The following is a 27,905-nucleotide window of genomic DNA, read 5'->3' as shown; positions in this document are numbered from 1 at the left end:
ACGTTTCCTATGTCCCTACGACTGGGACTGTAGTTAGGCCGAACTTAGTTTAACAGATCTTTTACACTTTCACATGTAACAACATAAATTGTACAAACAACCATTTTTCCCTATTTCCGACAGTACTTTAGCTGCGTTACCATGTACGTTATGCGAGTGAATACACTTCCCTGTTCCGCGCACAAATCCTACTTTTGCACTTTGCCAATATTTCTGCGAGGCTACCATTTACTCCCACGGCCATTTTGTGAACGTTTGTAGATTTCATTTAGATGATATCATTATTGCGACGAGACTAACCGTAAACATCGAGTGGAAGCTTATTTTTGCGCACAATTGGTGAGTAATTTGGCTGCGATTGTCGTATTTCCCTGATCCGTTTGTCCTTTTTATCGGTGTGGGTATGAAGTCAAAATTAATGCTATGCGAATGTGTTGCTGCATTGAACAACATCGGTCCGCTCCGAAGTGTCTGATATCTCCAAACCACTAGAAATGTGTACAATGTCCGTACCAATTTCCGACAATGATTTTGCAGTCTATTGTAGTGTCTAATACACATTTATCAGTTGATAGTGCAAGCTGAATGTGGACTCAAGTAATAATCAAGATCTTAAAAGCGTCCCTGGGAAAACAAGATGTCGGCGAAACGACCAGTTTTGTTTGATTTTGAAAAAAACCTATTCTTTTTTTTTATGCCCCTGCCATATATGGCTGGGGGCATATTGGGTTAGTCCCAGGGTCCGTCCGTTCGTACACTATCTACTTCTCCACAAAATAAAAAACGCTCTGTGGAATTCAATGCACTTACACACAGGCTTTCTCAGGTTGTGGAAAACTATGGAGCGACCTATAATAGGCCAAAAGGGATATTCGTTTGTTTCACATTAATTTTAGACTCGCTGTGGGTGTAAAAGCATGTAAAAAACATCTACTGGTGGACTTCAGCATTGAACATATGCTTTACAGATAGTGTGATCACGCTCTATAGAAAACGAAAATAAAAACAAACATATGGTTTTATGTCGAATGCAAATTTTCTTTATTTTTGTATGAACCAAAGACTGGGAGTAGTGAAATATATAGCTTATTTTATGTCAATAAAGGGAGTCTTGCACTTTACCAGGCGCACTAACCCTAACCCCATACCCTAACCCCAAGGATTGTATAGGGGGGTGCCCAAGGGTTAAGGATTGTGCAGTGGCGCAGACTCTCTATAGCGCGATATGCTGTGACTGCTGAATAACGAGTTTTCAGCACCAGCCGGGCTGCACCTGGTAAACTGCATCTAGCCTCAATAAATTCTTGTATATACATATCTCACCACAACAGTCCATCCCGCACATCCCCTTATCACAACTAACAAAACACACATTTCTGATGCAGTTACAATCCAAATTAGGACATCAATAACTGAAAAGCATATGCAAATCGATGTATTTAGTCAGCTATGAACAGTTGCCACATGTAAATAATTATTATTGAATTATTTTGTATTGAGTGTATTTACACTATGGGTGAACATATGACCAAAGCAGAAGTCTGCCAGTAGATGTTTTTACATGCTCTGTGCATGTGCACAGTGAGTCTAAAATTTATGTGAAACCAACGAATTATAGGCTGTTATGCCTATTTTGCTATAGGCTGATCGGCCTGTGATTATGATGTTTATCAAATAGATTTGAAGTTGTGCATTTCCGCGTGAAATCAAATAGTGGTATCTTACTTGTCCAGTGGCTCCTAGATAATTTCCACTTATGGTTTCAAACTGCAAATAAACTTGGATTTCATTTCATTATCTGCTTAAATGAAGCTGTACAGTTGACTCCTATAATAATAATGTACAGTTATCTTTCTTTGCTATTTATCACTGTTCAATATGTCATAAAATCAGGGCAAGTGGAAAATAAGTCAGGACTTGTTACTTTCTGAAAGTCATTTGCCCTGTGGCAAGTGGCTTTTGAAAAGAATTTTGAACCCCTGTAAATTAAGTCTTGTGTATAAGACAAGAATAAGACAAAAGTTTACTGCCATTATAAAGTGAAACTCGCCAATCTTGTTCATGTGTAAGTTTGAAATGGGAAATGAACCGGGACAAAATGGAAACTGGATTAATGACAGCTTCTTGTTCCCACTCCAAGATATATCCCAAACCTAAGCTGGACAACAAATGCTTATTTTCAGTAGCACGGTTATCTTTCTGCTCCATTCTTTCTGGCATTGGATTAGAAACTTGTACCAACATATTGTAATATTTCTTAGGATTGCAATAGCTAGGCATAGACAATATTTTTTACCAAAACTTAATTACACTATACAATATACTTAGGAAAATGACCACATTCACCCCCAAGCTACCTTAATAGATGTGGATGATTTTACACCAAGATGCCTTTTTACATGTCAGCATATGGACAGACTCTGCATAATCATTTTGGTGAAAACCTCATTCCTCTGCAGCAAAGAAGAATAGGAGCTATTTTGATTTTGGAAATTCTGAAAAATAATCGAAAAATACCTCTTTGATATGTTTTATGGCACAAATGATGGCAAACAGAGCCTTTTCACCTGACCTGAGATGTTCTTTAATGGCTAGACCAAGACAAACGTCTAGGGAATGTAAAACTAAGAATCTAAGAAAGTAACTTTTCCTGATTTTTTTTATTTGCCCTGATTTTTATGACATAATCATGATGATGTAGTTATGAAAGAACAAATGAACATGGTATTAATGTTTAGTGAACTATTTATTGATAAAATGATAAGTAGCAAAGAAAGATAACCCTACTTTGTGATCAGTGTGAAATTTAATCACTACATTTTGAGCAGATATGAAATGAAATCCAAGTTTATTTATAGATTGAAAACGTAAGCAGAAATCATCTAATAGCCAACTTAGAAGTAAGATACCATTATTTGATTGAACGAAATGGAAACTGACAACTGATTTTTCCCAGGCATTGGGCGATGGGATTTTTTAACCCATGTACTTTTTGGAATTGACACATTGTGGCCTCTTTCCATCATAGATACGCCTTTCTTTTTTTGATAGAAGTCTACTTTTAAAGGTCATGACATTTGTTTTATCCAAATTAACATCAAGACCATATTCAACACAAAATCTTTCCAGTGCATCAGTAAGAATAAGGTAACAGTCTTTGAAAACAGCTTCATCTTGTTGAAAAGAACATCTCTGCCATATTGCTTGTTTATTTCAGACAAAATGGATGCGAAAGATGATGTAACACTGTCAGATGACAACCTAGAAGGTGACTGTGGCAGTGACTTTGGTGATGGCGCAGCCTTTCCAAGTGATTGGACTGTACTAGATGATGCAGATGAGGATGGTGACATGACAAACATGACAGTGGTGGAAGAAGTTGGAGAAGAAGATGACAATGATATAGTGATAGTGGAAGAAAAAACTGTCATACCTGCCAAGAAACCTGCTTCCAAACCAGCAGATGTCAAAACTGGACCCAAAACTGACCAAAAGAGCCCAAGTAGTAAAACAGGTGTTGCCAAGGCGACAGAGAATAAACCAAAAGACAAGGCTGATGATAAACCAGCTGCAGCACCGAAACCTTCAGCCAAACCTGTTGTGAAGCCTCCTGAAAAAAAGCCAGCTGTTGAAAAGAAACCAGCAGCTGTTGAAAAGAAACCTGCAGTAGTTGAAAAGAAACCAGCAGTAATTGAAAAGAAACCAGCAGCTGTTGAAAAGAAACCTACAGTTGTTGAAAAGAAACCAGCAGCTGTTGAAAAGAAACCTACAGCTGTAGAAAAGAAACCTGCAGCTGTGAAGAAACCAGCAGTGGAGAAAAAAACAGTGGATAAGAAACCTGCAGTGGTGGAGAAAGTGGTTAAAGAAAAGGCTAAGGAGGATGATCTAGAATCCATTGAAGGAGATATGGGAGATGAAGACGTGGAAGCAAAGAAGGATACAAAACCTGCAGTTAAGTCAACAAAACAGTCTCCAGCCAGATCTGAAACTCCAAGTCAGAAGGGCGATGAACCCAAATCTGGAGGGAACGATACTAAAAAGATACCCCAAACACCACCAAAACAAACAACACCCTCAAAGAAAGAAACTGAGAAAGTAACTGAATCACCGATAAAGGTGAAGGAAGGAGACGAGAAGACCGAGGATACCAAGGCAAACAAGAAGGCAGAAGCTGAAATTCAAAGGGAAAAGGCAAAGGAATTGCTTGCTGAAGTGTTCTCCCCAAACGTCCTCCAGTTGTTGACAGAAAGAACTAGTGAACTTACATCCAGTAGGTTTATTTTGTATTTTCAGTGCTCGACACATTTTGATTGTCCTTCATTGGCTTTACATGGACAGATTTTGGTGACCTGAAGAATTGTCAGTGGAAAAACACTATCAATGTGCCAGTACCATATTCCCAACAGGCTAATTTTTGGGTTCTTTCCTGCACCAAAGACTGATATGTGAAGGCTAATGTCATTTTACTATAAATTTTCCATTTTTAATGTAAATAAGAAAAGTTATCAAGAAGACAATTTTGAATGGAATCGTGATGTTTTTCCCCCAAATTTGCTCACTTAGGGTATGTTTAGAAGCCAAGATAAATCCCTCATTTATACTAGCTGCACTTGTCGAAGAATATTGACATTTGAGCCGGTTGTTTTTAATGAGATGTGAGGGATAACAAAAAACTACACCTGTTCCTTGTGCAAATGAAAAAGTGTTAGACTACTTTTGTATACTTAGTAACCAGATTGGACTCAGCCTTGGAAAAAGTAGTGGAATCTGTTCTTTAGAGAGAAAGTGTAATGCCAGATATGACATATAACAAAAGGACTTCAGCAACCCTTGCTTGCCATAAAAGGCGACTATGCTTGTCGTAAGAGGCGACTAACGGGATCAGGTGGTCAGGCTCGCTGACTTGGTTGACAAATGTCATCGGTTCCCAATTGCGCAGATCGATGCTCATGTTGTTGGCCACTGGATTGTCTGGCCCAGACTCGATTATTTACAGACCGATATAGCTGGAATATTGCTGAGTGCGGCGTAAAACTAAACTCACTCACTCACTCACATATAACAAATGTTTCTACCCAAATTGACATGCCTTTGTACTTCTAATATGTCTGAGGTTGTCATTGGTCATCTAAATCCAAAGGTAAAGTTTGTCAGTCAAATGTAAAGTCATTTTGAAGAGTGAATCATGTCAGCTGCAAAGAGGAAATATCATTGATAGGCAAAATTATTAATATTAATTATAATAACGTACATTAACTTTTTTCATAGAAAAAAGGTCTTAATTTTACACACAATTTGCAATTTTGTGCCTTCATATCTGTGAAATATATTCATTTCTTTGAGGCATTTTTGCTGAAACTTGCGTCTGAAATATATTGATTATTGATCGATTAATGTTTTGTCAATGATGGTTGACCTTTATGATCTGTATTGATAGTCAGCTCTGGCTGTAAGCAAGGCATAAACACAAGTTAACTTCATCCAGTTCACTGCTCAAAATTTTTATCCTTTCAGATATAATTCTTCGGAAAACAATACCTATCATGCTTTAGTTTACCTCTGGATAAACAGACTTGTGATAAATCCAAATACATTGTGTCTAATTCTACTCTGACAGATTGCTCAGTGTAAATTTGTTGTCAGACTTACTCATATTATCCTTGTTTTTGTAGAGATGAAGATGGCACTGGGAGATCTGGAAATTACGGATCTATATTCAAAAGAGAGATCATGGGACCGTAAGTGATTAATTTCTGTCAGTGTCAACTTTGTTTGATATGTGTTTCGTGTATCTTGTATTGTATTGGTTGAACTTCATGTAGTAGTTCAAAAGCATCAAGAAAATGAATTTTGTTTGTTGAAAATGCTTGTCATGCTTCATCATGTTCATCATGTTGACAATAATAATGATCTTGTCTCTTCTAATTACATTTCATTTTGATGCACCCTTCCATTTTGAATAGAGATGTCTTGTTTTCCAAGTTAATTGGTTATGCAGAGCTGCTGATAAGTTTTGGGTCATTGAGTTACATACTCGCATGTGTTCATCTTATTTGGGTATCCTCATTTTTCTTTGAGTAACCAAATAATTTTTACTCACCTCGCTCAAAACTCAACTGGATATTTGGCCATTTTCCATTAATGTAAAATATATCACACATTTTAAATGTTTTTGTTTGTTATTTATAGTTGATCTGTAATGTGAAAAATGATATGGAAACTGCAAGTTGCTTAGTTCTAGTCCTGAAATATAATATGCACTTTAGGAATTGTTTTCAGATAAATATTTGCATATTTTGCACAGATGCACAGCATATCTATATCTCTGGTTATGTGTGGGTTGCCCTTGTGGGTAAAAAGTTACTTGTGACAATGAAGACCCAGGTTCAATTTCCCACATGGGTACAACAGTGTAAAGTTACATCTACCCCATTTATATGTTTCTGGAGTTACAACCCATGAAGGTCCAGGTTAGAACTGAATTTCAAAAACCCATGCTTGTCATAAGATGCGACTAACAGGATCAGGTGGTCAGACTCACTGACATGGTCGACATGGTATCGTATCTGATGGTATAGTGTAAATTGATGCACATGATGTTGATCACTGGACTGTCTGGTGTAGACTCCATTATTTACAACCCTCTGTCACATATATGGAATATTACTGACAGCAGTGTAAAACTAAACTCACTCTGGAGTTACTGTAGTTTTCAGTGATAGAAATTAAGCCGAAAGATTATTCATGATTGACACCTTACTCACACTCACTAGCTGAGGTCTGATAGGCTGTTTGAATCTTGGGACTGGAGCGATGATCTTTCAGCACTTGTTTACTCAGACTTAGGAAAGGGTCATTTGTCTTTATGCTTTGTTTGACTGTTTCCAATTGTTTGTTTCAGGCACAGCCAAGTGGTATGTGAAGGTATCACCTGTTGACCCTGTAGACCTGGTTGATGTGGGCATAAAGAAAGCCATGAATATTTCCCAAGGTTCTGCATTTTTCTATATTGGAAAGGGAAACAAACGTGAAGGGTAGGCATCTTACAGGTTCTGTGTTATTGCTCTTACCTGTGAGGAACAGGTGTTTTTTAAAATAACGATGAACTTTTTTGCCATTTTGCAAGATGTATATATAGCGAATTTATCATGGAAACTAAATTATAGGAAAAAGGCATCATTACATGTATTTAAGGGCTGTTGAAAAAAATGGAATTATCCATTGATAATGCGTTAAGTGAGTTGGTTTTGTTAGCTTCGGTAGCATACACATGAAAATCTTGGTTAGACAATCAGTGCTTGTCTCAAGAGGCCACAAATAGCATCAGGGAGTCAAGCTCACTGACTTGATTGATTCATGTCATCATGTCCTGACTAGTTTCTGGTTTAAGTGTATTTATACTAAAGAGAATGTGAAAAGGAGTGTCCTTTGAGTATGGGTGGGGGATACACAAACGTTCTTTTGACATGTATACATGAAGGGAGCCAAGTGATGGTGGCTTAGCCTAGTGGTTGCAGCGTCCACTCATCATGACAAAGATTTCCCACATGAATACAATGTGTGATGCCCATTTGTGGTGTCCCCAGCTTTGATATTGATGGCATGTTTCTAAAATTGGCATTAAACCATGCTCTCTCTTGGGACATCAGTAGCAACAGATCTCCCAAGTCAAACCATACTCACTCATTCACTCACTCACTAAAAGAAGCACAGGTGGCACTGCCATCTCAAGTGCCAAACTTCATTGTATGAAAGTATGACTTTTGATTCTGGGTTTGAATCCCAGTTCATTTTGATTACATGTGTAGGTTTGTTACCACTGCATCCATTGTCATGGGTTTCTTGAATGGGTAAAATGTCTAAGACCAGCATCACTTTGGTTTCTCCTTCCACTTTGCTTTCAAAACTGCAATACAAGCGACAATAACATTCCAGGAAGTGTTAAACCAGATTAAATAACTTCAGTGTTCTGTAGTGTAAGTTGATGATGTTTCAGACAAATGATGTTCCTCTTCAACCAGTACAAGGATGCGCAGCTGATTGTCAACAAGCTTGCGTGCATTCCCTTCCAGGCTGAAACTGTTAATGTGCTTCTGAAACGGAAGAAGAGTAAAACCAACCCAATGCCGGAAGTTGGTGAGGAATTATTTTATTTGAACTGGTTGATCATAACTATGTTTCTGAGGTCATACAACATTACGATGCTGGCAAGTGGCAAGTCGTTTGTCTCTCATAGTGAAGGCCCCTTCATGGGTAAAATTCTTGAAGTCCATGTGGTGTTGCCTGCCATGATGTAGCAATAGTATTGCTAGAAACCTCTTTAGACCATACTCATTCAGATATTCTTTAATGACCTTAATAAGAATAGGGGTAGTTGGGTAGCCTTGTGGTTAAAGCATTCACTTTTTAGGACACTCTGGTCCAATTCCCAACAAAGGCAAAATGGGCGAAACCTTTTTTCTGGTGTGCCCTTTTGTGAATTTTCTCTAATGTTGCTTAAAAAAGCCACTTGAAACTGTACTGCTAAATATTAATTCATGTATTTGGGTCTCAGCGATATCAGGTTTTTGATAAAAATACAGTCAGTGTCCAGTCTTTGGGATGAATGTGCACATATAAAGGTGTTAAACTGAAAAGCCGTTTTGGACAATGCTAACAAGACTTTGTTTACAAGGCCAGAACATTTGATAATCTACACTGACCCTACAATACTTGTGTCAAAATTGTCTTCTTGACCCCTGGACAGGTAGAAATCAGTGTTCTTTGTTTGCTAACAACATTAAACATTACTAGCAATGCTATAGAAGGTAGCTGTTTTGGATACTGTTTTATTGTAAGTGGGCTATGTTAAATCTTTTATTTTAACTCCATTACATATCATTTGGGAGTCATTTTACACCTTTTAATGTGGAATGTCTTCCCATGGATTTGAAGACCACTCGAATTTAGTTAAAGAATGCTGACTGCAATTAAAAACAAAACATCAAGTCAATTTCAGGAACAAACACAATATTGTTTTTCAAGAATCCCAGAAAGCCTCAACCTGAATTTGATTTTTTTTCAAGTGGTTGTCCTTGAAAACCTATGACTCTCTTTCTTCTAGGTGAATTGTTCATTTGTACCAAGTCTGCCACCAACCTGACTGTGCCCATTCGGGGGAAGGAAACAACCTACGGTAAGTAACCCTTGCACAGTTGAGAAAAGAAAAAGAAGGTGGAGGGATTATAGGGTTAATGGATGATTGGCAACAAGATGCTGTCTTTCTTGGACATTTACACACAGGCTAGCCTGTTTCAACGGTTTTGTGTGGTTTCTCTGTATTACTACTCTGGGCATATTTTGTTTTCAGTGGTTCTTACGCTAAAGCTCTGTCTCCAAAGATAATCCTCAATTGCCTTGAACACCATATCATCTTTATCCTGTTTTCTTACCCTGTAGTCACCATTTCGTGTAAAGGGACAAAAACAGTGGAAAAGATCAGTGAAACCTTATTGTCATTGGTGCTGTCACTGTTTACTGTCTGTCATTCAATTTACTGCCTTACATACTATCTTCTCAACATCATTATTTGGTTTGAAAGGAAACTGTCCCTTCATAGTACTGTGGTTTCTACTTAGATATAGAATCATGGACAGTTGTTAGAATCTTTTAACTTGTGTTGGTGCTTGACTGAAACACCTGAGTTTGATTGCAAGTAAAGAGGCTGTCAAAGAAAACTGAAGAGATATACTATCACTGGGAATGACAGATTTTGATGACTTGTGATGGTTGCTGTTTATCGAAGGTCAGGTGTGTGGTGCACTTACTGTAAATACAAAATGAACCGCAGATGACAATCTTGGAAACAAATGTACCTGGTGAAGAGATTTCAAACTGTTTAACAGTTTGGAACTTTTTCAGTATTTAGACTTAAGGTCATGCACAGAACATGTACATCAGTAATGCAAGGATTTCGTGTCCATGTTCAGAAGTTGTGGGACAGTTTTGTGGCAGACATTTGGGTAATTTGGTTTCCATCAGATACCTATCAGACCAGTGAAGACTTGTAGAATGATACAGTGGAGTCTATGGGTTTGATAGCTCTTGGAATCAGTTGAATATTTTCTGTAATCTGGCACCAGAAGATTCTCATAGTGTATACCATGAGCAGAAAATTGTCACCTGATAGACGTGAACAGATTCATGTTATCAGCAAGATAGCTGTCTGCAGTAGGTTCACACTCTACATGTCATCAGAAGAAGACGATTCTTACATGATACAACATTAGCTGGAGAGCCTTACCATTGATCACATAAAAAGAATATTTTCACCTTAGGCTGGATGTCGGCTATTAATACTGAACGGAAGGTCTCACTGTTCAGAAGATCTTGTGAGTCAGGACATTAGTGGTTGGTCCTCAACAGACTACAGCAACAGATCTCACTAGTCAGATCTTCAATGGTTGGTCCTCAACCGATAACAGCCACAGATCTCAGGACATCAGTGCTCGGTCCTCAGCAGGCAACAGCAAGAGAACATCTTTGCAGTCAAGAGATCAGTGGTTGGTCCTCGACAGACAACTGCAGCGGATTTCACTTGTTAGTTCTTCAGTGGTTGGTTTACAACAGATAACAGCTAAAGACAATTTGATCAGTTTTGGAGATCAGTGGTGTGTTAAACAGCAGCATATCACCTCACCAGCCTGGAGATTAATGGCTGACCTTAAGCAGACTACAGCAAACCATCTAACTGGGCAAGACAACCGTCCTCAAGAGAGAACTGCAACAGATCATCTCACCAGTCTGGTTGGTCCTCAGCTGTTAGCATTTACCTAAGATCTCATGAGTCATGATGTAAAAAGTATGTGCTCTGCTGAAATTTTGGCAGATCATGTCATGAGCCAGGACATCAGTTGTTGGTCCTCAAGAGACAACAGCGAGAGAAGATCTCTCCAGTGAAGACATCAGTGGTTGGTCCTCAACAGACTACAGCAACTGATCTCACTGGTCAGGACATCAATGGTTGGTCCTCAACAGACTACAGCAACTGATCTCACAGGTCAGGACATCAATGGTTGGTCATCAACGGACTACGGCAACTGATCTCACTGGTCAGGACATCAGTGGTTGGTCATCAACGGACAACGGCAACTGATCTCACTGGTGAGGACATCAGTGATTGGTCATCAACGGACAACAGCAACTGATCTCTCAGGTCAGGATATCAGTGGTTGGTCATCAACGGACAACAGCAGCTGATCTCACTGGTCAGGACATCAATGGTTGGTCATCAACAGACAACGGCAACTGATCTCACTGGTTAGGACATCAGCAGTTGTTTATCAACAGACAACAGCAGCTGATCTCACTGATCAGGACATCAATGGTTGGTCATCAACAGACAACTGCAACTGATCTCACTGGTTAGAACATCAGCAGTTGTTTATCAACAGACAACAGCAACAGATCTCACTGGTCAGGACATCAGTGGTTGATCCTCAATAGACAACAGCAACTGATCTCACTGGTAAGAACATGAATGGTTGGTCATCAACAGACAACAGCAACAGATCATCTCACTAGTCTAGAGATCAGTGGTCGATCCACAGTTGTTAGCATCAACTAAGATTTCATGAGTCAGGACATAAAAGGTATGTTCTCTGCTGGAGCACTGACAGAAGATTTCACCTGTCAAGACATCAATAGCTTATCCTGATTAGACAACCGCAACGGAAGATCTCACCATTCAGGGGACAGTGGTGACCAGTATCTCACCCATCAATATATCATCTCACCACAGACTACATGAGTTAGAACATCAGTGGTTGGACCTCACTAGACAGAGCTACAGAAACTATATCCAGTATAGACATTGGTTCTAGTCCTGAGGTGACACATCAACAGAAAATATCACTAGACAAGGCATGGAAATATACTGACAACATGCCCTTCATCATGGGTGGAGTTGTGGATTGCATTAACATTAATAATGTTTGTCAGTATCAAAGGCCTGAAAAACACCATTCATGGTCAATAACTGAATGAGCTTTGCTACAGCTATGTACTTACTACAACAAATACATAAATCTCTGAATAGGTGGCACATTTTTGTGCTGGACATTGGAAACTACTGACATGTAGATGTCCTTGACAAGTGATGACAAGGAAGACGCAGGATTCACAAATGTGGATGGTTGACTAAGAAATCACAATGATTCTGAATCCATGGCCAAGGACTCATTTATACATATTGCTATGAAGCAGTTGTACGTTGTGAGCCGTGTCATCAAGATTGATAAGCATTTGAAAAAAAAACAAACTTTACCTGAAAATGTCTTTTATGTTTAGTGTTCTTGGGGAAAGTGGTTGGTTTAGTTTCTTGTACTTTGGTCAAAGTGATATGTAGTTCAGTGGCAGTATTTGGTTTGACAGTTCTCTGTTGTCAAGACAACGTGAGGCTGCTTTGCTGTGTGTAAAGTATCCATTGGCTCATAGCAAGAAGTTTCACATTCTTACACCATGCTAGGGCTAAAGTACCATATCCTAACTTTTAACTAAACTATCCAAGATTTCTTTCAGGTTAATTCCTGTCTTAACTTGCCAACATAATTACTGCCCTGATCTCATATATGATGATGGTCTTGGCAAAGGATGAATATGAGCTGCTTTGAGGAGTGCATTTCATCCATATGTTTGACTTAGTGATGAAGTGGCACTGTACAATTGCAGAGTTGCCGCTTCACTTTAAAACTTGCTTGTTTCCAACACAACATTGGGAGTGACTCCCACTGGATGCTGCAGATGATTCCTGTTCCTGTTCTTGTTCCAGTTCCACGTCAACCAGACAACACGGAGATGGTCTGTGATCTGTGTTGGAGAAGAGCTGCTGTGTCATGTCTAGGGTTGTTTTGTTTCAGGGAAACCTTTAAATAGACGATTACTCCTCCGTAACGTCCCTGTGGGAACATCACGAGAGATGATAGAAGTCATGGTGCCCTACACACTTAGTGTAAAGTTCCAGTCATTGAAAGCTGGAGAGACAACTGGGTAAGTAGCAGTGGGGGAGTCTGTGAGGAAGGAAGATGTCCCCAACCAGCTTGTCCCTCCTCGTACATAGGGGTCACCAGCATACATGTACATGCCTGTGTTTTAGAAAACCTACATCTCATCATTAGGTCCATAAAATCATCTCATGCATTTGCTAAAATCATTCCTCATTTGCACACAAACTACACTCACATTAGATTAGTGGTTTCGATAGGGCATCAAAGGAATGTGTTCATAATCAGTGCTTGCATCTGGCTATGCAAGTAGTGAGTAGTAGGTGCTTTTTATTACTGGGACTTGAAGCTTCAGAAGCTGCTAAATACAGTGTTTATACAGCCAGCACTGGACCAGTGGATTAAATATGTCAAGATCTGTGAAGAATATTGTGTAGCAGACAACAAACAACTTCCATAAGACAGGTGGATAAAGTATGTCAAGGTCAGTCAACGAAGAGGACATGGCCTAGAAGTGTTTGATAAATGAAGTGAAAGTTCATTTATTCAACTCTGGTGACTATCGTTTTGGATGCAGAAACAATACTAGACCCACACACAATAAAGTACTGAGGACTGCTAGCTGTAAAAGGCAGATATTTCATGTCAGTCCAGTTTCTAGACTGATGGATGACAAAATAGGCTTTGTATTGAAGCCTTAAAGTACATGAAGATATTATGAACAGAATTCTAACATTATGCAATGAATCTGTTGTAACATCATGCAGAGTGCATATATCATTACAGATTACAGTTACTAGTGTGTTGTTTCAGTATATATTTCTGTTTGATCTGAGGTTTCACTTGGGTATCCTAGTGTTTAAAGCATTCACTTGTCATGCAGAAGACCTGGGTTCATTTCTCAACATGGATATAATATGTGAGGCCCAGTTCTGTGTGAGGCTCAGTTATTGCTGGAATATTGCCATGAGCTACCTAAAACCATACTTGTCCACACACTCACTGGGATTCTGAGAAGCTGTTGAGAGTGTCAGTTATGCCTGTTGTATGTGATTGAACAGCACAGGTCTTTAATGTGCCTACCAGCTGCAGTCATGTCTACTTCCAGTGTACAGAATCATTTGTGCAGTAGGAAGTCTCAGTCGATTGTGTTACGTTATATTGTACCAGATCTTGAGGAGTTGTGCAAGAATATACACTGCGCACACCTAAGTCAGTTCACAATGAAACCATCTTGGCTTCTATTGCTCTAAGATTCATTCTGTCAGTTTTGTGCTATTGAAGACTGTGGACTTAAACAAATTCATGTGACAATGATGTGATGATCGAAACCCATCTTGGCACATATCACTCTGAGATTCTGACACAATCAGCTTGTGCAGTGGATTACTCTGGACTGTAGGAGTGGAAGCGCTTAAGACAATGATTGCGTTACGAAACTGTGTACTGAGTCAATTCTGATGGCAATCAAGCATTTGATGGGTTGATAAAATTGCAACTCTGGACCTTGGCAAAGAATACTGGCGGAACACATGATGTCGACGTGTTGCTGACGGAGGATGACATTTTGTAATGGGTTCACATGTACATGGTCAGAATTAACTAGTCCACTAGTCCATGAACAGTAAACATCAGGAAGAACTAGTAGTGGTGATATCCTTGTGGAGTATCGCTTTTTCCCACACAGCTCTTTAGCAGATCATATTTATGGACTAGTGGAATATTATTGGAAACACAGGCTAATTTCTAACCATGATGCATGTACCGTAAATCTACAGATGTCTCATGCTCTGTTCAGATGTGGATGGTAATAGCTGAATAAAGTCCAATCGCCCAAGACTATCTGGGAAATATGAAACCCATTTCATGCTTTGATGCAGCCATTGGCGTTAAAGAACTGGTTAATCTACAGGGTTCCCTGGAGTAGTGAACCCTCCCCACTGACTGTTCATCCGCTTGTTTAACAATGGACATGGTGTGTATGTGCTTTGTTTGGTCATGTAGACTAATCTCCACATAATATGTAACTTCATAAGGAAATACCAGTGGATCCATAAAGAAAATATACTGGCTTCTTTAGTCATGTTGAGGACATATTGGAAAGATTGTCATGCAGCTTGAGATCATGACTAGACCAATGAAGATATTGTGAAATGTCATACCATCCCTGATGTCTCACGATAAATGAGACATGGATAAGATTGTGTGGGTGATGAGACAGATGGTGTACCTTATACCAGTCATGCATGCTCTTCATTGAATGCTGTACGGCTATGTCATGAGTGAAGAGGATTGCATCCTGTCGTCTTCATGTGTCCAAAGATTCTTCTGCTGAGCATGGGTATATGGATGTTGGGAAACAAGGCCAATCTCCAACGTAAACATTGTGACACAATGCTGAAAAAAATCCATTTGTGAGAAGCAGATGCATATTTAATGAAGTCTGATGCCGGTCAAATGCTGCTGATCATGGCACACAAATTTTGGATGCATTTATCATGTGTTGAAGTGTCACAGATACATTTGGAATGAGAAGATGATAGGATATATATGACACCAATTATGAGAAATTGCTTACAAATACTTCAACAGTGTAACCGGGCTCAAGTGATGCTGGTTAATGTGGATATCACCCCAGCTGTTGTTAGCAGGGAAATGTCTCCATGAATCAAGCAGATACAACACATTCTACACAACATTTACAAAACACATATGTAAATTGTCAGCTGTGGTGACAAGGTACTCAGTAAAATGAGAGTGAAATTTTCAAGGTTTCTGTAATCAGATGCATGTTGATATTTGTTTCATTCCATCTAAAATATTAATGTAAATACTCTGGGTACTTTTTTTTAAAAAATGTTGCTCCTAGAGATATCTGTCTTCATTGCTGAGGTGGCTGAGGTAAGTGAAGAGTTTGATTTTACCATGTGATATCTTTCTCTGCTTAAAATGAGAGATGGGGTGGAATTTGTTTGGGTACCAAGTAGTCTACTGATTGCTCAAAGCCCGTGTTTTCATTCCATACATGGTTACAGTGTGAAGCCCATTTTGGCACACCCCTGTCATGATATTGCTGAAAACTATGTGAAACCATACTCAATCACGACTTTGAAAGAAAATTTGCTTTAGTCTACACAAGTAAGCATAAATGCCAATTAGGTCCTTTTAGAAAGATTAGCAGTGTCCCTTCATAAAAGATACAACCTCCCAAAACCATGAGGACCAAACACTTGGGATGCCAAGATGCGTCGATATATTGATGCACCATACTTTTTCTAAGATGCCTTACTTACTGATACATTTAAAACTGTATTGATATTTAGTTTAGAAAGTATCATTGCAATTTTCGTTTTTTTTTAAGTTTTCAGAATTATAAATGATTATTTTTCATGTTCAGAGATGGGAAATTAGAACTCTATCCCTGAGAATAAAAAAGGGTGATCTTTTCATGGACCATTGTAAAATATGTAATAGTAATATTCAAAATGTAACTAAATTTACTCAGTGCTGTGAAAACAGGTATCATAAGATGTATGGAATCGTGACTTGGGTATCGTATTCATTAAACTTATGTATAATAACATAAATACTGAACACCTTCCCTGCCGCTTTCCGTGATTAACTATGAATGTAGTAAATTTGTTTCGAAAATGTTTGGTTTGCTTTATTCAAAATGTTACTGATTCTGTGGATATCCTTTTACCATTTTTCCATGTTGGTACTTAACATGCTTAAGGGTTTACAAAAGTATCATTGATATGACTGAACATTTGCCTACAACCCTGCTGATTGCAGAGTGGCCACATTGGAGTGTACCAGTCCAGCAGTGTCGAGGGCTGTGAAGAAATGTTATGCTGGCATGAAACTTGGCAAACATGACATTATAATTCACAGAGAAGTGACAGATGAGGAAGAACAAAAAGGTATGTACTAAAATAAATATATTGGATTACATCTTTGGAAAATGAAATTTAATGAAAGATTTTGGTTTGTTTGTACCACTGCTTTTCAGTCTACCAAGACACTTCGTCTGTCGAAAATTTGATTCATTTGCAGATAGATTTGATTTGACTGGAGCACTGCTGCATAATATCATGATTTGCGCATTCATTTGTTCAAAGAAATGCCTGACATTGTATTATTAATTTTTTTCTGGATGATCATTTTCCCTGATTTATTGATCAGATTCTGTTTATATGTTTGAAAAATATCAACAAATGTTGACAACACTGAATTTGTTTTCAGCGTATACAAGCGTGGGGTTTTTTTAGCACAAAGTTTGACAATATCATATATTGCTACAGTAAAATTAGTTGGTTTGGGGTTTTAAACCTTTGTAAGAATGTTACAATTTTGCATATTTTGTAGAAAAAAATGTGGCAAAGTCAAGACCTGAAAATTCCTCTGCTTCAAGTCGGAAAGAGTCTCCTTCGGGGAGAGAAAGAAGTCGAGCTGACAGTCATTCTCACAGAGGCAGTAGCAGATCAGCCTCGAGTCGTGACCGCACTGACAGTAGAGATGACCGTAGGAATAACAACAGATCTGGCAGGAAAATGGATGCTAAAGTCAGCCTTAGACAGGAACAGGCTAAAAAGATTCGGGAACGTAGTCGCCAGTTCCTAAATCAGACCCGTACAAACCAGAATCGTTCAAACATGCCTATGCAGAAAAGGCCCATTCAGAGGAGACCTGGACCAAATCAGGCAAATCCAACTCCTAATGAAGTAATCCGACGTAGTATTCAGGAAAGAGCCTTGCAAAAGATAAAGGAACAGCAACAGCAGGTATGAAAATGTTGTTTATTTACAGGCTATTGTCTTCTCATATTCATTTAAAGCAACATTCAACAAACTCTTCTGCTTCTGGTTTTAAATAGAAGATATCTTCTGACCTAAAGGTATGAGTGCTTGTGGATTAGGGCCCAGGCAGTGATGGTATGTGACATAACCGTGGTTGGATCCAAATTACAGTTCATTCTGTTGCTTACCAAATTCTTATGAATGTTGAAGTATTGTGAAAGCTTTGTGGGTGTTTTAGGTTGGACTGGTAGCCTAATGGTTAAAGTTTTTGCTTGTCTTGCCAAAGATCAAGGTTTTATTCCCCTCATGCGTTACAAATGTGTGATGCCCATTTCTGGTCTCACCTGCCATGATATTGGTGGAATATTTGCAATAAGTGATGTAAAACTAAAATCATTCACTCCCTCACTAAATTCACCCCATGTCCTGTACACACTCCAGGCATATGTATTTAAACCATAATATATCTGAATATATCATTTTCAGCAGGTAGCGATGCAACAGCAACAGCAACAGCAACAGATGCAGATGGTGAGGCAACAGCAGATAGCTCAAGCTGTGCAGCAGAACAATATGGCTATATTGCAGGCTCAAGCTCAGGCAAAAATGTCTATGATGGAAGGAACAGGCGACGGTTTGCTGGGGCCCATTCCAATTGCTGGAGCACAGAACATCCCACAGAATGTACCATCACATATTCAGATGATGCCAGAGATGAACACCAACATAATGGCACAGCAGGAAAGAGAGAGAGAGAGAGTGAGAAGTGGCGCTTCATTGAATAGGGCAAACATGAACAACATGGGAAGGAATATGGACAACATGCGGAGAAACAGTTTGGAACGTATGGGAAGAGACAACTTTGACAATATGGGAAGAGGTGACATGCAGGCTGGTGGGAGAAATAGCATGGAACGCATTGGAAGAAATAACATGGACATGAGGAGAGGAGGTATGGAAATGGGGAGGAACGATAGGGCTCAATTGGATGATTCCTACGGCCAACAGAACGAACCAGTAAGAGGTGATAAATATGGGCAGGAAAATCAGTATAGAAGTGGAATGGACTCTGGTTTTAATCGGTTACATATGAACCAAAATGAACCATTGTCGAATCGTGGAGGCATGAGAAATGAGTCTGGGAGGATAGAAACAAATCGTGCTGGTGGATCTTTCCCTCAGAGATCTTCAAGAGCACCCGAGTCTTCTGACATTTCATCCAGAGTACCAGCCCGCTCCCCAGCCCGAGGGCAGGACACATACAACCGAGGACAGAGACAGTCTTTCCAAGACCAGAGGTTGGAAGAACAGGAACAGGAGTGGGGTCAAGGCTATGATGAAGTGCAAAGAAACTCTGGAGATGTCTATGCAGTTGATGATAGGTAAACATTTGGATATCCTTTAAACATGGGGGAAATGGGTGTGGTTAGGTAAATGTATTCGCTCATCACGTGGATTCAATTCCTGTTATTGGTCCAGTGCATGAAGTCTATTACTGGAGTCCCCCTCCATCGTGATACTAGTGGAATATTGCTAAAAGCATGTTAGACCCATGATCTCTCAGGTTGGGGTAAAACGATACTGTGAATTTTCTTGCAATGATATAACACACAAGTTCATTGTCAGTATGAATACGCATCAATGCACTTGGCAGAATTGTACCTGTTCAAAACACTTTTTCAAAGGAGATTCCAATCAGTGTTTCTAATTTACCACTAAATTTCCCATACCCAAGAAGCCCAAGATCATCAAATCTGTGTTAACCATATAACTCATCCCATTGTAATGTCTCTCTTCATTTTTCTGATGACTTGTTTTTCTTTCATTTGTCTGATCATGTCTTTCTTCCATTTTTCTCATTACCTTGTCTTTCATCATTTTTCTGATCACCTTGTCTTTCTTCCATTTTTCTGATCACCTTGTCTTTCATCCATTTTCCTGATCACCTTGTCTTTCTTCCATTTTTCTGATCACCTTGTCTTTCATCCATTTTTCTGATCACCTTGTCTTTCTTCCATTTGTCTGATCACCTTGTCTTTCATCCATTTTTCTGATCACCTTGTCTTCTATTTGTTGGGTAACCTTGTCTTTCATCCATTTGTCTTATCACCTTGTCTTTGTTCTATTGTTTTATCCCCTCTTCTTCCTTTTCACCAAGTCTCTATCTTGTTTGTCTGAAGCATTTCTATAAAATGATGGTAACTAATTTTGACCTGATCACCACCAGGAGGCAAGAATCTGACCAACAAGGGGAGACAGCATGGAGTGAGAATTATCCCCAGGATATACCCTATGGACGAGGAAATGAAGGAGCGTATGGTGCAGGTACTGCCTTTTATTACATAATAAAAATTGTGTTTCATACATATCTGCTACTACAGTTGCTGAGAGGTGCAAAGTTAGAGGGAACAAATTTCAAGTTCACAGATTAAATTCCATGTGTTCACTAGTGAAATGTCATGTGTGCGACTGATTGGGGATGAAATATAAAGCTTTACCGACATGCCACATTATCACCAGGCTGTCAAACTATCAAACTCCAGTTGACATCACCAGTTGAACCTGAAAATGACACGGTTAGAAAACAATGAGAGGATGTCTGTCATATGCATAAGGCGACAACCCTCCCTCTACCTCAGTCCCCAAATTCTTTTAGACTTAATATAAGGTACTTGTTTCTTAACACTCTGGTGACCTAGTGTACAATTTGTCCTCAGTACGATATTGCTGATTGAAAGCATTAATGATAACCCATGGAATTATGGGTCAGAAATGTTCCCTGCACAGATATTTGTGACTGACAGGCAGGTGACTGTGTAAATGGTGGTCAGTTCTGATGACCTTTCCTTGAAGTACTGTAATCATTGATTTGTATGTTTTGAAACTTCAGGGATGAAGCGTTCAGGTCGTATGATGGGTGATGTTCCTATCCGTGAGAAGAGACAAAGAATGGATCAGGTAGTTACACGTTTTATTTGTGTGCTAGCCTTGGTATACAGTAAACACTAGATGTAAACATGCACATCTTGTATGTTCACAAATTACAACATATCATAATTAATTCCATGGATGTGAAGTAGGTATGGCTGGAGAAGTTGTTAAAGAAAGCAGAAGTTGTGCAATAATGATCATCTACAAAGCCATGAAGATAATTTCTGTTTCAAAATCGTCTTATATCTTCTTTAAGCATGTTCATAAATTAGACTACAAACTGGACTTATGGCATAAAATCAAGACCTGTGAAGAACCCGGATTAGAATTGGTCTTCATTGACCCATGCTAGTCGTAAGAGGCAACTAACAGTATTGGAGGGTCAGGCTTACTAGCTTACTTAACACTGTCATCATATCCTAGATGCATAGATTGATGATCATGCAGTTGATCACTGGTTTGTCTGGTTCAGATTTGATTATTTACAGACTACCGCCATATAGTTGGAATAATGCTGAGTATGGTGTAGAACTACTCACTATGTTCCATATATAGACATAAATCTGGTTGTGTTGCAGGAAAGAATGTCAGATATAAGAGATGACAATTATCAGCTTCAAGATATGGAATGGTAAGAGAAACTAGTACCTGCTCTTTTGTAATATGTCATGATTTTTACAGTAGATTTCACACCTAATCAAATGGAAAAATGTTTTGAAAAATCCTGAAATCTGACAGTAGCAAATGTACTTGTTAATACCAGCTTTATAAAAAGTGAACAACAGATTCATCAGTCTGTGTTTGCTTGGCCTTTGTGGCTGGAGACCGTGAAGATTCTGGGGTGGAATAGGTCTTCAGCAACCCATGCTTGTCAAAGGCGACTGTGCTTGTCTTAAGAGGTGACTAACGGGATCGGGTGGTCACTCGCTCACTTGGTTGACACAGGTCATCAGTTAAAAGTTGTGCAGATCAATGCTCATGCTGTTGAACACTGGATTGTCTGGTCCAGACTTGATTATTTACAGACTGCTGTCACATAGCTGGATTATTGCTGAGTATGGAGTTACACTCACTCACTCACTCACTTACTTTGTGGCAGGATTTGTAGATTTTATAGATGATAAGTCAGTGAATGTTGATTTTCAGTGAACATGGCTACAGGTGACTAAGACGCTGCAATTTGTACACAGTTACATCCCTTTAGCATGCAAGAAACCAATGACCAGGGTTAGATTCCTGTTCACCTCAGTAGTGTTTCTTGGGTTGTCAGAACCATAGTGTGTTCGCCATAGTGGTGAAAAGATTGTGTCTTATACCTTGAATATTATTAAAAGCAGTGTTAACTCCCTCCAGGCTGGAGTGTAACAGCTGTGTCAGAAAGGCCTGTCAGTATTCAAGTCTGTTGTGGATGGACTGACAGATTCTTGTTATGAACCCTGCAGCCTGGTTTGGGATTCAGTACACAATGAGCTGAATCAACACATTGTCACAACTGACTGTTTAAGAATCTGAAAAATACTAAAATTTGCATTAACTTTTGTCGTCAGCCTTTGCTTTGTATCTTGTGTAATTGTTGTGCCTTGAGCATGCTGCAAATATGCACTATTGTATTATTATTGATATTGTTTGAAAACTGTGTTTTCATAGAAAGTTATGTTGCAGGTCAAGAGAAGAGGGAGGAGTATCTGAACAGCGTGGTTACGACAAAAGAATGCAGTAAGTACTAGCCCTGCTACCATGATGTGACATTTAGCCAAACTCACTGGCTTATGGGTAGTGAAATGGCATTCCCAGTCTGAAGACTCATAACAGTCGTCAGTAGTGTCTTTTAATTGATTATTGCATAAATCTTTAGTTGATTTCCCTTTACCATCCTTGATACCTTCAGGGTATATGGTCCTTTATATCTCCACAATACCATGGATGCATCTACAGCTCAGCCCAATGGTTTTATTATCTCCCTTGGCTGACATTTTAGCCAATTAGGTGTCTGCTTTTGGCATCAGTCACAACTCACTCTCACTTCTTAAATTATCTGGTTAAACTTGGCAACACAAATGATGCAGAGGTTATATGAAAGAGGTAGGAGTTCTTGCATGTATGTTTTTATATATGCCATATATACGTAGGTTATAGTAGGAATTTAGCGGAACCTGTACCCTGGCGATGTCGAGGATGCCATATCCAAACAAGGACCCCTATTGTGAAACATGTCATCAGGATTTCTGGTTCATAGATGATCATAAAATTAAATGTAATCATGTTGGCAAGATCAGAGGTAATAACATATGAGATGGTATTTGCAAGTTTGAAAGATAAATCGTAAATATTAGATTTGTATAGCTCAGGTAATCATGTATCCATGTCTGGTGCAGGATTATCTTGTCTGGTTCATGCGTCATAATGCGGCTGTCATATAGCTGGAATATTGCAGAGTGCAATAAAATATGATGAAAATATACGCCCTTTATTCATAATAACTTGCCCCAGCATGGTGTGCAGCATTTCACATGATTTTCGTGTTGAAATTTGGTAAGCATGATATACTCTCTAATCAAACTGAGCTTGGTTCAATATAGGGAAATCGATGGAATTTTCAGGAATCAGAATTGGGGCTCTGGGATGAACGAGGCTGCTGACAATGGTGCTTCAGATCCACACTTCAAGGTCCATGAGTATGGTCACCAATCACAGGGCAGCGATATGTATGATCAGAACTTTACAGACAGGTTAGTATGTTTAAAGAGATATAAATAAATCATCACATTATTCATATTTTGATGTTTGTACATTGGCAATCCTCTCTTGTTGATAGAAGTGCCTAGAATTTGAATATGCTTTGGCAGTTCTTGCCATATTACATGACTGTTTCTATTATAAGATTAAACTTAATGTGCGGTACAAACACAATCGTATATCAATATCAGGATATACAACAACATCTGTGACCAAATATCAACCTGGCTTGGACATTTTGAATTATGTCTGACTTACAGAAATACTTTTACTTGTGTCTGAGATGCATAATTCTGTGTGCAGTATTACATATCTAAGGCATGACAAAAACTTATGATTGAGGGTTCAAATTCCAGTGTTCAGGTTAATCAAGACCATATTTGTGTTCCAAGGTGTCACTGGAGTATCAGACATCAGACAGCCTTACTAAAGATTCCAAGCCATCATATCACTCATACACCCTAACCTGATTGCTCTGTGTATTTTATAAGGGACAACACCTTCATGGCCTTTCTGTAGAAGCTTTTTATGGTTATTGCAGTTCTCGTAAGAGGCGGCGTAAGAGGTGACTAACAGGATTGGGTGGTCAGGCTCGCTGACTTGGTTGACACATGTTTTCTGTTCCCAATTGCACAGACTGATGCTCATGTTGTTGATCTCTGGATTGTCTGGTCCAGACTCGATTATTTACAGACTGCCGCCATATTGCTGGAATATTGCTGAGTGCGGCGTAAAACTAAACTCACTCACTCACTCACTCACTCTATCTGTCTTAGAGTAAAAAGCATTCAGTTGTCACACTGAAGACCTGGGTTTTTCGTTTTCCAGGTGGGTTCAATGTGTGAAGCAGATTTCTGGTGTCCCCCGCAGTGATATTGCTGGAATGTTGCTAAAAGCCATGTAAAACAGTATGCACTCTCACCATGTCCATGTGTCTTGTTGTCTGACTCTACTTCATGTCATCAACCTAACCAAGATGTTTGAATTCCAGAATCCAAAATTTGTTTTGTTTACAACATTTTATTGACAAATGGTCCAGCGAAGGCATTGGTGCTGAGTGTCCCGGCTCTCTGAGGTTCTTGCTATTCAGAATGTCAAGTTGTGTTCTGAGAAGAGTAGGAGCATATTTTTGTTTGAATACACACAGTGGTAATCATAAAGCCAATATTTTCCTGCTATAAACAAACCTTGAGCTTTTGGGTATTTTTTTGCAGTAGCTGGAACAATGCTCCTGGTATGATGCAAAACACTGCTGCGCGTAGTGGTATCCTGAAAAAACAGCATGAGCAGAACTACAATCAGAGGCCTCAAACACAGCAACGTCTACAGAGTCAGCAACGCCCACAGAATCAGCAGCGTCTACAGAGTCAGCAACGCCCACAGAGTCAGCAACGCCCACAGAGTCAGCAACGCCCACAGAATCAGCAGCGTCTACAGAATCAACAACGCCCGCAGAATCAACGTCTACAACATCAACAACTCCAACAGAGCCAGCAACGCCAACAGAATCAGCAACGTCTACAGAGTCAACAACGCCCACAGAGCCAACAACGCCCTCAGAATCAACAACGCCAACAGAACCAGCAACAGCAGCGAGGTCAAGGTCAGCAGCAGCGAGGTCAAGGTCAGCAGCAAATGATGCAGCAACAGATGATGCAGGCAACAGGGAGGTTCCAACCCAAGATGGTTCTCCTGCCCACAAGACTTTTGCCGGGAATGAAAAGGTTTGTAGAATGATTCAGCTAATGCTTCAATTTCTTTATCCTTGATAATCTCCAGGGTATACATCAACTCTCAACAATACCCTGGATGCAAATGTGGCTTGGCCTGATGATTTTGTTACCTTCCTTGGCAGGCTTTTTCTCCAATCAAGTGTGTACCCTGGGAAGATGAATGTACCAGTCACAGCTTACTTTCCCTTTCCAAATTATCTAACTGACTAAACTTGGCGACACAAATGATGCAGAGGTACTCTGATAGAGATAGGAGTTATTGAATAAACAATTTTTTTTTAAAGTTTCGAACCTGTTAATTTGTCAATGACTTTCCCCCAAATCTTGTTTGTACTGCAAACAAACTGTCATGGCTGATATCGTTATCTTTGTTGACATTGACAAGCTTGATTTTAACGGTAGTTTAGCTGATTGGCTGCTGTGAGAATGAGGAGCCAGCATACATGGGTAATAAAATCATCTGTCCAAGTCGTAGATGCATCCAGGGTCTAGTGGAGAATTATCGCAATGTAATCCTTGGAGATTATCGAGGGTGCAATTTCATGTGCCTTTGGAAAGTTTTCATCCCAGGCACTATCAAACAGTAACCCTTTTAATGAATAAATATTGGGAATAATTATGCTGCATTGGCAATAATTGCAGCACATCACAGGAGTGTATATGCCTGCTCAGGAAACCAGCTTAAAAAATTTAAGTTGTAATCATCACTTTGTTATGAAAACACACCTCCACTTCTAAAGCCAAGATGCACTGTGAACCACCTTAATTGAATATTGTGAGGTGAAATGAAGTAAGTCTTGCTATAAGGTTGCTACTGTCAATGGAGGTTAAAAAGACGCGATTTTCCTTGTATCCTCAAGTTCATTTGTGCTATTTTTTGTCTTTGCAGGAATTAAAGTATTCAGTTGACTCTTCGTAATAAGGACTACAGAAAGTGCTAACAGGGACAAAATCTCCTTCTATGTGATGAGTGTAGTTCTACTTCTATCAAGCCACCACTTGCACATAAAAATACCATGGAGACAGCTATGGACCCTATGTTGATTTCATCGCTCAAACACAATCCGTTCACTTGATACTTGTGCTTCTAAGTGTCTTTTGCATTTATCATTATGTAGTGGTTAATTCTTGTGGGAATTCTCCTGTTTTTATGAAGTTCAGTGTCCATGCACCATAATGACCAATGCCCATATATTTGGTTAGATATATTTGGTTAGATATCTTTGGTTAGACAGTGTAAGGAATTAGATTAATAGTGTCGGAGGAGTTTAGCTGGACTTAAATTTGAGACTCAACTTACACAGCTTGAGCTAGCAGAGAAAGTGTTTCAACCTTGTACCATATGGATCACTGTATACCTTTGCTGAGTGGTTTAGAGCAACACTTTCCCTTTTTGACAAGAAAACCCATCACTTTGTAATTTCTCATGTGCATTGACTGGAGATAGTTTAAAATATCTTGTTGCTTGTTTGATGTTACACATGTTAATTCCTAAAGACTTTCATGTGAACGCATTGTTAATAGTTTGGCTGAAATGTCAAATATTTTAGATGATTTTAAGATATAGTCTTTGACAAAACTTCGGGGTAATACATTATTTAAAGTTGTGTTTTCCTTATTAATGTACTGATGAAAGCATGTGTTGTACTTAAAACCTCACTAAGTGTATGTTTGTGAAAGATATTTTTTACGAAGAGCACAAGGTGCTTGAAGGGACTGCCTGTTGTACGTATCATTCATCAGGGAACATGACAATCATTGATAAGAAAATGCTTCAAGTATTTCAGGTTTGATTTCATGCTTCATTGACATCATCAAGGTTTGAACCATGTCTGAAAAGTATCCATTAATCACAGTTTGTGTTTCTTTTCCACTCATATGATGTAATCATATCCACGTAATGGTCAAAATAAAGTTCCCGCAAATATTATTTGTGCTTTGTGCTTCCTGTGGGTTTGGGGATCAATACCATGGGCTTGTAGCACTAAAAACTGGCAACAAGGTACATTTTGTCATCTATGCTGTGAATGGTGAATGAGCGAGTTTAGTTTTATGCCACATATGCATTATTCCCGCTACATGGCAGCAGTGTGTAAATGATGGGAGTCTGGACCACAGTCCAGTGATAGACAGCATTGGCATCGATCTACAGAATTGGGATACAATGAGATGTGTCAATTAAGTTAGGGAGTTTTACCTCCCAGTCCTGTTAGATCCACCAGTGACAATATTTACCTTCTTGTCAGTATTTTTGGGACCATTCATAAGTTATCACTGGGGGGGCAATGAGGATTTTTTCTGAGTGTGTGCGTGCGTAAAAATCCTCATCGCTCCCCCTAGTGATAAATTATGAACGGTCCCTTATGTAGCAAGCTGCAGTGAGTTAGTTTCACTATTGTGTAGCTTTGTGGTTGTTGTTTGACTTCCACACACAATTGCCAGATATTTGTGCAGCGAAGTGTTGGAAGTATCAGGAAACCCTTTCATCTGATTTAATAGCATAAAGTACTGTCACAACACCTATTTGGACTCCACAGGGTTAACTGTCAACTGTTAAAAGAATGTTTCAGCCTGGGATTTCATGTAATTATTAATTTTTTTATTTTTTATTTTTTGCTTTTTTGTTTGTTTGGGGTTTTTTTTCTTGGTGGGTGATATGGTAGGGAAGTGATTAAAGAGCCCTGTTATGTCAAAGACTAAGTTTGATTCCCCACGTGGGTACATTG

The 27,905-nt window shown here is 39.1% G+C and overlaps 1 protein-coding gene across 1 annotated transcript; it reads left to right on the top strand.

Annotated features, from left to right (window-relative positions):
• The first annotated feature begins 196 nt into the window (after nucleotides 1-196).
• On the top strand, nucleotides 197-27,109 carry LOC137283258 (mediator of RNA polymerase II transcription subunit 12-like). Its single transcript, XM_067814683.1, has 17 exons — nucleotides 197-339; nucleotides 3,218-4,270; nucleotides 5,673-5,738; nucleotides 6,902-7,034; nucleotides 7,997-8,136; nucleotides 9,104-9,175; nucleotides 12,897-13,026; nucleotides 16,776-16,903; nucleotides 17,349-17,764; nucleotides 18,266-19,161; nucleotides 20,007-20,104; nucleotides 20,670-20,737; nucleotides 21,289-21,341; nucleotides 22,373-22,426; nucleotides 23,311-23,439; nucleotides 24,661-25,170; nucleotides 26,069-27,109. The coding sequence occupies exons 2-17, from the start codon at nucleotides 3,223-3,225 to the stop codon at nucleotides 26,073-26,075; spliced, it is 3,948 nt and encodes a 1,315-aa protein (XP_067670784.1). The 5' UTR covers nucleotides 197-339; nucleotides 3,218-3,222; the 3' UTR covers nucleotides 26,076-27,109.
• Nucleotides 27,110-27,905: the final 796 nt, after the last annotated feature.

Source organism: Haliotis asinina, chromosome 5 (assembly GCF_037392515.1).
Source record: "Haliotis asinina isolate JCU_RB_2024 chromosome 5, JCU_Hal_asi_v2, whole genome shotgun sequence".
Taxonomy (NCBI): domain Eukaryota; kingdom Metazoa; phylum Mollusca; class Gastropoda; order Lepetellida; family Haliotidae; genus Haliotis; species Haliotis asinina.
This window is presented reverse-complemented; position numbering and strand designations above follow the sequence as displayed.